We start from the raw sequence: 10,281 nt of genomic DNA, 5'->3' as shown, positions 1-10,281 counted from the left end.
GCCTGCAGGCTGGTGTTCACAGCTGCCACTAAATTGGGAGGTGTTGCCCACAGTTGTTGGGAGGCAGCTGGAGGCCTCCTGGGCCCCCCCTGGCCTCCCTAGTTTTACTGCAAGGTCTGAAGCCCCACATGGCAGAGGACCAGGGTGCCAGGTAACTCCTGTTTATGGCTATGAAATGTGGGGCTTGAATCAGGCTGACCCCAGTAGAGGAGGGGCCAGGACTCTCTGTGGGACCCCTGGGCCTCTGGAGCTGGCCTCTGTCCTATTCGGGCCTCCCCTGGGCCAGACTTGTCTTAGGCTACAGTAGGGTCCCTAGGGGACCCTTTATTACCAAGGCAGAGGCTCCATCAGCATTGCCTGAGGGGCCAGACCTGAGGAGCAGGCAGTAGCTAGGGAATGCTTGGCCCTCAGGCTCCCTTAGAGGCTCCCCCAGGCTCTGCACTTCCCCCAAGCTCCCTTTGGACCGCCCCCTGTGCACACCAGTCAGTTTCTCTGCAGAGAATGGAAGGAACCACGTCTTTAGGGAAACAGCAGCTATGGGACCTCTGTGCCCTCCCATGTCCCAGTGTGGACTTAAGGCCGAGCCCAGGTCACTTGTCGTTGCGGGGGAAGCCCTCTATTGTTGGATGTTGAGTCTGGGCTGTCCAGGCCATGGGGGTTAGAAATGCACGCCCTCTTTCTGCCTGGCCTTCTACTGTTCTTGAAGCCGTCCCTCAGTTTCTCCTCCCTGCTTTGGGGCCAGGGCCCCCTTGTTGCAAGCAGGTGCCAGGGGCTTGGTACGCATACCAGCAGCCTCCTAGGCAGCAGCAGTGGGTAGCAGATGGTAGAGTGGGTGGGGGTGGAGGGGACCAAGATGCTAATCTGAAGCAGGGCCCCCTTTTCTCCTCTCTTTGCCCTGGGGCCAGGTTGCGGGTGGAGGCAAGTGAGTGCAGTTAGGTTAGTGAGGAGAGGCAGTGACTGGCTGAGATCAGGGCCGCTGTGGGAGGGAGGAGACAGATCTGTCCCTGCCCCTGCCATGAGGCTTCAGGACATGGCTCCAGGCTGATGTGACTGAGCAGAGGTCCGGATTTCCGTGGTGGAGACAGACCCCCATGACCAGCCCTGGGTCCCTGTGGGTACGAGTGCCTGTGCACGGCCAAAAGCTGGGCCAAGATCAGGGACAGGCACGTACAAAACCTCCCACGCCATGCGGCTGAGCAGGGAGCTCTTGGTGTGGGGTGGGTGGAGGTGGAGTTTGTGGAAGTTACCTCAGCGAAGGGTGGTTTTGAGCCTGGAGCTTCAGGATCGTTGCAGCCAATCTGTGGCACAAATAGCCTTATAATGTCAGAAATCACAATGAAAGAAGAGATTTAGCCCTGGTCTCAGCACCTAGCTCATGTGGAGGCTGCTCCACAGAGAGGCCAGGATGGGCAGTGCCCTTGCCAGTGCCCACAATTCCTGCCATTGGATGGACACAGTTGAGCTGGCGAGTCACCTGTTGTTGGTTGTTTAGGTAGTTGCTGATTTTTTTAATGTTAAAAATAACTCTGCCGTGACAAATAGGATACTGATGGGAGGCTTTGGGGGAAGGGCATTCCTGCCAGAGGGAATGGTGTAAGCAGCGCGGCAGAGCTGGGACACAGGTCCCTCCCAGCCCTCCTGGGGGACCTGTAGGCTGAGGTACAACCCTCCCACCCAGTACAGGGCCCTTGGATTGCAGCCTGGGAAGGGAATCGCTGCACATAAGACCAATGAGGGGACTGATGCAAGCCCCCTCCCCCGGATTGTTTGGGCATAGAGATGGGTGGCCGGCAGTGGTGGGTGGCCATGCCTCTGCTCTCAGCTGTGAGAGTGGGATTCTAGCCACAGGCTCCTTCCCGGCAGATGCAGGAGCAGGGCTGTGACAATGGCGGCAAAGATACGCAGTCAGGGACGATCTTCAAAGCTTCTCTTGTTTGCCTCTGCAGTGCCTCACAAGATGGCTTAAGCCCTAGCTTGAATCACACTGATGAAATGCGTTTGTGTTCCCTGAGTCCAAAGAACCTGGATGCAATTTGTTCCCTAAAGCGGAGGGCAAATTTGAGGGAGAACTTTCAGGACTGGGTGCCCTAGGAAGTGGGTAGCCTCCGCCCGGGAGGAAACAAGCAGCAGCCAGCGCTGACCAGGGGGCTTGTGTGGGTCCTGGCCTTTGACCCTGGCTGGCAGAGTCCCTCTGACCAAGCTGCTTCCTCTGGTGGTGGCTTCTTCTCTCCTTCACTACCCTGTGGCTATGAGTCACTTCAGGTAGGGGGGCATCTAGGTAGCCAAGGCCCCAGCCCAGCCCCTTAGCATAGCAAGTGCTAATCGGGGTGGAGGGAGACTATGCACAGTCAGCAGAGCAGTTTCAATGCAGACTCAGCGTGAAGTGTGTTATCATCCCAGTGTCACACCAACCAGGCATTAAGGAGGCTGACTCTGGGTCAGGTCTGGAAAGGTCCAGACACTGTCACCAATTCCTCTCCTGAAGTTTACCTCTGAGCAAGGACCGTGAGTGCCTTTTCCTGTGGGTGCTGGAGCCAGTTCACTCAGCACCTCAGGTGAGGATTGGGCTGGCAGGGTTGCAGACCCGGGGGGTGCCATGCTCCGGGTGCCAGAGTGCCTGGAACCTACTGGAGTCAGCTGCATGTGGTCATCCTTGTGCCTGGAATAGCCACCCCTGGCCAGGGGCCTCTCCCCTGGACCTGATGGTCCAGGTCTCCTGCGGGCCCTGGCAGTGAGGCACTAGGCAGGCTTGTCTTGCTTTTCTGGACCATTACCCCTTCCTGCCTCCTGGCAAATCCTTTCCCTCTAAGGCCCAGCCCTAATGCTGCTTCTTCCTCAAAGCCTTTCCTCATTTCTCCACCCAGATGGGAGTTCTCCCTCTGAAGAATCCCCAAGCAACATTTATTTATTTATTTATTTATTTATTTATTTATTTATTTATTTGCATCGGGCCTTTGTTGCGGCAGGCGGGCTCCTTAGTTGTGGCATGCGAACTCTTAGTTGCGGCATGCATGTGGGATCTAGTTCCCTGACCAGGGATCAAACCCAGGCCGCCTGCACTGGGGGCGTGGAGTCTTATATACTGCGCCACCAGGGAAGTCCTGTAGTATTTATTAAATCAGTAAAAGTAATCACAGTACAAATCCTAACAGAAAATTAATAAACAATTGGTATAAATCTGCCCCTCTGACACCCAATTCTTTCCCCCAAAGAGAACTCTTATTTTCTCCCAGAAAAGAGTCTGTGAGTGTACACAGGCATATAAACTTTAAAAATTTTCTCCCAGTGTAGCACGCTTTACCCACCATTCTGTCCCCTGCTTTTTTTCAGAGACTGTCCTACAGTAGCACATTTTGATCTATTTTATGCTTTTTAATAGCTATCAAGTATTCTTCAGTATGGATAGCCATAATTTTTATTAACATTTTTTATTGTGAAATATAAGATCTAGGAATGTGCCCAATATGTGTATGTACATTTTTACAAATTATTATAAAGTTGAACACCTGTTAAACCACGACTCAGGTGGTTCTCAGGTTCAGAAATAGGTCCTCCAGAATCCCCCCGCCCCCAATCACAACCTCTTTGTTTCTCTTAGAAAGACTCATGGTGTTTATTTCTTCGTGTTTCTTTATAATTTTACCAGTATGTCTGTATCCTTAAACAGTATAGGTTAGTTCTGCCTGTTTTGAACTCTGTATCAGTAGAATCCCACTATATGTATTTGGTATTTTTTTCACTCAACACTGTATTGGTGAGATTGACCATGTGCTTGCGTAGAGCTGTAGCTCCTCATTTCCATTGTTTTGTAACAATATTCCATTGTGTGACTGACTCTACCACAATACATCTTGCTCTTGATGGATATGTGGGCTGTTTCCAGTTTGGGGCAATTCTGAATATTGCAGCCATGAGCACTCTTGTACCAGTGTCCTGCTGCACAAATGTACATAGTCAGTAGTGCAATTGTTGGTGCACAGGATATGTTCGACTTCAGTAGTTTTACCAAACTGTTTAGCAAAGGGGAGACTTGCCCTCCACCAGCAGTGCTCGTGTTCTCCACATCTTTGCCAACACTTGGCATCTTCAGACTCGTGGAGATGATTCTCTGATGGGTGGGTAGATACAGCCCCTTTCATCTGTGGAATTACTGAAATTTAAATAAATCATTTGATAAATCTTCTTTAGATTGTATATAATGCGAAGTGATTCACGGATATGTCAGTTTACTATATTTTTCATAAGCGCAGGGGCTTGTTGTAGTTCGGGCAGCCAAGCTGAGTGGTTGGAGGTACAGCCAGAAAAGCAGGCACTGGATCTGAGCCTGATCACCCTCTAGCCCTTCCTGGTGTAGACTCTGCCTCTGACTTGGTCTGAGACAGGTTGGGGTTTCCCAAACGCAACCTTTACATTGTGGGGAGAAGTGGGCTGTGGTACAGCTGAACCAGACCGCATCCTGCCCACAGCTCAGAGCCCGGCAATGCCGTTTGGGTGTGTGACTCTGGGTGACAAGAAGAACTATAACCAGCCATCGGAGGTGACTGACAGATATGATTTGGGACAGGTCATCAAGACGTGAGTGCCGGGTCTGTTGGGCAAGGGTGGGTGGGCAAGGGCTGGGGAAAGGGGAGCGGAGTACAGCCCACGCTGAAGCCAGGGCTGAGTGGAGTGCCTGCTGGCTGCAGTGAGGAGTTCTGTGAGATCTTTCGGGCCAAGGACAAGACAACAGGCAAGCTGCACACCTGCAAGAAATTCCAGAAGCGGGATGGCCGCAAGGTGCGGAAGGCAGCCAAGAACGAGATAGGCATCCTCAAGATGTGAGTATGCGGCCCAGGGGTGGGGTGGGGTAGGGGAGGTAGCCGGGAAGGGCTTCGAGGTCCGGAGGCCTCAAGTAGTACCAGCCTCTGGCCAGTTAGTCTGCTGTGGCTCACAGTGGTGACCAGAGCCTCTCTTAGGGGTTCACCCAGCCCTATCTATTGGCTCTTCTCTCTGTTGCCAGGGTGAAGCATCCCAACATCCTACAACTGGTGGATGTGTTTGTGACCCGCAAGGAGTACTTTATCTTCCTGGAGCTGTGAGTGTGGGTCTGGGTTCCAGGATTCCTCAGTCCCCCAGGTCTTTACCTGCTCTGCTCTCTGCAGCCAGGGAAGGCCCCCCTTCTGGACCCTTGGGGTCCCAGGTCCCTGTGCCTTGCCCAGCCAGCTGCCTGGTGTAGGCAGCCTGCCCACGTGCTCCTGCCCCACCCCCGATCCTGCCCACGCCGGGCTCAGGGGCTGGTGTCCCTCAGGGCCACGGGGAGGGAGGTGTTTGACTGGATCCTGGACCAGGGCTACTACTCGGAGCGAGACACGAGCAACGTGGTGCGGCAGGTCCTGGAGGCGGTGGCCTACCTGCACTCACTCAAGATCGTGCACAGGAACCTCAAGGTGAGGCCAGCAATCAGGTCAAAGGGTCAGCTGGCAGCCGGCCTGGGGCTGGGGTGGGCAGCACCTCAGGGCCGTGGTCCAGCCTCTGAGGGTTCCATGGTCTCTTCCTCTGCCCACCCACATGCCATTCCTGGCTGGAGCAGCTGGAGAACCTGGTTTACTACAACCGGTTGAAGAACTCAAAGATTGTCATCAGCGACTTTCACCTGGCTAAGCTAGAGAATGGCCTCATCAAGGAGCCCTGTGGGACCCCCGAGTACCTGGGCAAGCAGGGAGTGGGGTGGGGCAGGGTGGGACACAGCCTTCAAGGAGTGGCTCTGGGTGGGTGGGGGGGGAAGGAAGTCCCTATCCCAGCAAATGGGTGTGAGTGGTACAAGGCCTGGCCAGGCCTGATATTGACCAGCAGGTGGACACTGTTTGCAGCCCCAGAGGTGGTAGGCCGGCAGCGGTATGGACGCCCTGTGGACTGCTGGGCCATTGGAGTCATCATGTACATCCTGTGAGTGGATAAGCCGGCAAACAGCCTGGCAGCCAGGTGGGGTGGGGGTCTGTGTCCATGGCCTTCCTGAGTAACCCTGTCCTTGGGACCCTGTGTAGGCTTTCAGGGAATCCACCTTTCTATGAGGAGGTGGAGGAAGATGACTATGAGAACCACGACAAGAACCTCTTCCGCAAGATCCTGGCTGGCGACTATGAGTTTGACTCTCCATACTGGGATGACATTTCGCAGGCGGGTGAGGAGGTGCCCAGCATGAGGGCAGAGTGAAGGGTTGGCATGGGGGACTGCTCTCAGCCTTCTCTGTTGGACTCTGATCCTATCCCCGAGCCCATTCATCACCTCTAGACAGTGAAATGGGGTGCCCAAGCCTAGCCTCTCCCTGGCTTTGTCCCCAGCCAAAGACCTGGTCACAAGGCTGATGGAGGTGGAGCAAGACCAGCGGATCACTGCGGAAGAGGCCATTTCCCATGAGTGGTGAGCAGGGCCCAGGGAGGATGGGAGGAGAGGCCAGGGGTCCCTTGGCCTCTGTCCTCCTCACACCTAGCAGCCTCTATCCTTGAGGCCTCAAATTGGGGTTCAAGGGACACCCAGAGCTCAGGCCAACCCAGAGGGTCTGCCTGGTAATCCTTGGGTCTTACAAGAAAGGGCTGGGCACAGTCTCCATGAAGGCCATACCCCCTCAGATCCAGACGCACTTGCACCCTTTCCAGGATTTCTGGCAATGCTGCTTCTGATAAGAACATCAAGGATGGTGTCTGTGCCCAGATTGAAAAGAACTTTGCCAGGGCTAAGTGGAAGGTAAGGCTTGGATGGCTCCCTTTCCTGGCTTGATCCCAAGTGCTCCTTCTGGCACCACAGTTTCTTGCCTGCATCACACCCCTGCAGCCACACACAGGCTTTTCTTCAACCGTCAGGTGTAGCTGTAGCCACTGCTACTACCTTAGGCAGGTGTGCTGAGCAGCTGGGTCCCCGGCCCTGGGTTGGTCAGAGGCAGCCAGGGCACGATGGAATGGTCTGGGTTTGGCCTTCGCAAAGGAATGGATCCAGCTTCTGTAAGCCTCGCTCTGAGCCTCTCTCCACTGTCCTTCTTTCAGAAGGCTGTCCGAGTGACCACCCTCATGAAACGGCTCAGGGCACCGGAGCAGTCCAGCACGGCTGCAGCCCAGTCTGCCCCAGCCACAGACACTGCCACCTCTGGGGCTGCAGGCGGGGCCACAGCTGCAAGTGGAGCTGCCCCAGCCCTTGGGGGCAGTGCCACCCCAGCCACAGTGGGTGGTGTTACGAAGAGTGATAATGTAGCCCCTGCAGACCGTAGTGCCACCCCAGCCACAGATGGCAGTGCCACTCCAGCCACTGATGGGAGCATCACCCCAGCCACTGATGGGAGCATCACCCCAGCCACTGATGGGAGTGTCACCCCAGCCACTGACAGAAGTGTTACTCCAGCCACTGATGGGAGAGCCACACCAGCCGTGGAAGAGAGCACCATGCCCACTACCCAAAGCAGTGCCACACTGGCCACCAAGGCTGCTGCCACCCCTGAGCCGGCTTTGGCCCAGCCGGACAGCACAGCCCCAGGGGGCGCAACAGGCCAGGCTCCACCCTCTAGTAAAGGGGAAGAGGCTGCTGGCTCTGCCCAGGAGTCTCGGAGGGAGGAGACCAGCTGAGTGGGCAGGCTGTGGGGGGGCGGGGGATGGGCAGGAGGGTGGGAGAGTGGACGAGGGGCTTCTCACTGTACAGAGAGTCACTGGCATGATGCCCTCGCTCTCCCCTGCCCCTGCCTCCCAGCATGGGGCATGTCTGGGGGCCACAGGAGAGCAGTTTCGTCTCCTGTGTGTATGTGTGTGAGTGGTGGGCAGGCCAGAGGCAGGACCAGCCCCAGCCCCTGCATGGATTCCTTGTGGCTTTTCTGTCTTGCTAGCTTCATCAGTTTCTGTTTCTTGTGGGATGCTGCTCTAGGGATACTCAGGAGGTCCCTGCACCCCTCCCCCTTCCCTTTTTGCCTCACAATTCCCCCAGGCAGGCCCTGCAGGTCCCATCCTCTCCCAGGCCCTAAATTGGGTGGCCTTGCCCTGAGAGCTGGTCCTCCAGCGAGGCCCTGTCAGCGGTCTTAGGCTCCTGCACATGAAGGTATGTGCCTGTGGTGTGTGGGCTGCTCTAGGAGTGGAAACAGGTTGGTATAGAGAATGCTATAATCTCAGGCAGTATGCTTTAAGACAAGACTGGTCACATGGCTGGGGGCACTGCTTGGTAGCCATGGGGGTCCTCAGAAGTGAAAGAGAAAGAGTTGGAGGCTAGAAGCCTCCATCTTTGTCCCTGGAAGTCTCTCCCAAGATTCTTGTTCTATTTCCTGCCCTCCTGGGTCCTGTAGTGGGTTGCCCTGTGCCCTGAACTGCCTGAGCCTGTAAGGGGAAGGAGGAGCAATGAGGATGTGGCAATGAGATCTGGGAGGGCAGAGTGCAGGCCCAGCACCTAGTGTATCAGCCTAGCAGGGTCCTTACCCTGGGCCAAACAAGGAGTGCTGCCCCTGGCTCTTCCCACATGGGCTCCCTCAGGCTCAGTCCACAGTCCTCTCCATACCTGGGGGCCTGCTGTATGGCAGTGTCCCATAGTCTGATTCGGGGTTTGCCCTTCACAGGGGCAGATTTTCTGCTCTCTCAATTCAACAACAAAATAGAGAGGAACCCCCTCTATGTCTATGACCCACTTTCCCTTCTATCAAGGCTTGGAGAGAGGCCCAGGTGCCTCTGAGCCATGCTGAGTTGCTTTTGCTGGAATGAGGGAGTGGAACAAAGCTCCCCAGTTTCCTAACAGAGGCTCCTGGCAGGTGCCCTTTGTCAGACCCCACTACAGCCTGGGCAGGCAGCTGCACTGGTCCTGGCCCTCGCTTGGCACTTGGGGGTAGTCCTGCCCTTCTCCCTGCATGCCTGTGGGTCTGCTCTGGTGTATGAAGGTCGGTGGGCTGTGTACCTGCTGAACCTGGCAAATAAATGTCACTCTGCCAAAGCCTCTGGCCACCCTCTCGCCTTTGCTTCCTCTATATTACTGGGGAAGGGCCCCTGGAAGGCAATGGGGAGGGGAGAGGCCGGGAGTTAGGTTCACAGGTAGTGAGTGGTCTGTGCTCAGTGCCATGCGGATTGCTTGGGCTGAGAGTACAGTTCATCCCTGCCACAGGGTGTTCCTTGATGGTGTGGCAAGGTCCTCTGGACTCCAGAAATCCATGTGGGTGGTGGGTACTGTGCTGGGCGTGTGCCGAGGAATAACCTCTGGTCTATGTTCTCACAAGTCCTGTTGAACAAGGAGCCCTTATCTTAACTTAGGCGTAGACCTGGAACCCACCAAGTGCCATCCACCATAGGGAGAGACCTTTGGGCTTCCCTGGGTTGGGGAGTGGATGCAGGGTGGGCATTACACAAAGATTCTAGCCTGCCCTTTGTGTTGATTCCTCTTTCCTGTAAACAACACCTTTGTTTTCCACATAGGCCCCAAGGACTTTACTGTGGGTCTACTTCAGGTGGAACAGATCAGCTTTATATTATGGGGCTCTGTACAAGGTTTTTTTCTGGGGAGACGGGAGTAACACTGCTAAAAATAATTAATCATGAAAACTCCTAGGAATACTTGTTCCAGCCCAGATCAGCCCAGGTGAACTCACCAGGTATGCTGCTCTTTCTCAGAGAGGACCCCAAAGATAACTTCTCTGATGTGGGAATAAGAAAAAGGTTTGTTAGCCACTCATCTATGAAGCATCTGGGCCTCCAAAATTCCAACCCTACTGCAGTCCCGAGGAAAAACTTGATCCTCCTGAGAGCTAGGAACTAAAGTCAGGATACTGACCCAGCCACCTCTAAACTTAAGGATCATCAAGCTTTGCTTGTATAGAGCCAGAGTGAGCTTGAGGTGTCTGGACCTGTGTCCATCTTTCTAGGACCACTCAGAGCGGAAGGCTGAGAGGGTGGAGCGTTCTTTTGGTCTGGGAACTATGGGCTTCCACCATATGGTCGAGCACTGTCCAGAGGCCAGGGGACCCGCTCTCCATCGGGACCGTCGTCCCATTCCCCTACGGCCGTGGTCTTCTCGACTCCCCCGAAGTGCAGAGGAGGCTACGCCGAGAGAACGAGGCTGAGAAGCCCGTGCCCAGCGCACCTGGCACCAGCTCTGGCTTGGGACCATAACTCCCAGTCTTGCCCCAGAAAGGGGCCCGGCCGGCGGCGCAGCTGCTCTTCGTGCCAATCCAACGCTGCGCTCCTGCGGTACCGTCTGTCTTCCCGCGAGCCGCCTGAGAATTACCGCTAACAATTTCAGGCCCGCGCTCGGCCCCAGGATTCTTTACGGCCGGTGGGCCGCTAAGCCCCG

The 10,281-nt window shown here is 55.4% G+C and overlaps 1 protein-coding gene and 1 long non-coding RNA gene across 3 annotated transcripts; one reads left to right on the top strand and one right to left on the bottom strand.

The window, feature by feature from the left end:
* Window positions 1-918: 918 nt before the first annotated feature.
* Window positions 919-8,922, top strand: CAMKV (CaM kinase like vesicle associated). The gene is made up of 11 exons (XM_073811136.1): window positions 919-2,555; window positions 4,467-4,575; window positions 4,686-4,817; window positions 5,000-5,074; window positions 5,288-5,426; window positions 5,570-5,690; window positions 5,850-5,925; window positions 6,024-6,160; window positions 6,321-6,399; window positions 6,636-6,723; window positions 7,020-8,922. The coding sequence occupies exons 2-11, from the start codon at window positions 4,481-4,483 to the stop codon at window positions 7,590-7,592; spliced, it is 1,515 nt and encodes a 504-aa protein (XP_073667237.1). The 5' UTR covers window positions 919-2,555; window positions 4,467-4,480; the 3' UTR covers window positions 7,593-8,922.
* LOC141279771 (uncharacterized) lies at window positions 3,095-10,264 on the bottom strand. 2 transcript variants are annotated; one of them, XR_012334617.1, is made up of 3 exons: window positions 10,072-10,264; window positions 9,581-9,625; window positions 3,095-4,150 (listed from the first exon to the last, which is right to left on the bottom strand). It is a non-coding gene; the product is annotated as an uncharacterized lncRNA (long non-coding RNA). The 2 variants fall into 2 exon arrangements; XR_012334618.1 differs by lacking the exon at window positions 3,095-4,150 and adding an exon at window positions 4,599-4,742.
* Window positions 10,265-10,281: the final 17 nt, after the last annotated feature.

The sequence above is a fragment of the Tursiops truncatus genome, chromosome 10 (assembly GCF_011762595.2).
Source record: "Tursiops truncatus isolate mTurTru1 chromosome 10, mTurTru1.mat.Y, whole genome shotgun sequence".
NCBI lineage: Eukaryota > Metazoa > Chordata > Mammalia > Artiodactyla > Delphinidae > Tursiops > Tursiops truncatus.
Note: the sequence above shows the minus strand (reverse complement) of the source record. Positions and strands in the feature narration are given on the sequence as shown.

Bases quoted from the DNA above. Each gene is read 5' to 3' on its own strand.
- CAMKV (XM_073811136.1), top strand. From the start codon at position 4,481: ATGCCGTTTGGGTGTGTGACTCTGGGTGACAAGAAGAACTATAACCAG. The intron at 4,818-4,999 runs GTGAGTATGCGG...CTCTGTTGCCAG, and splicing joins GAGATAGGCATCCTCAAGAT to GGTGAAGCATCCCAACATCC. The intron at 5,075-5,287 runs GTGAGTGTGGGT...GGTGTCCCTCAG, and splicing joins TACTTTATCTTCCTGGAGCT to GGCCACGGGGAGGGAGGTGT.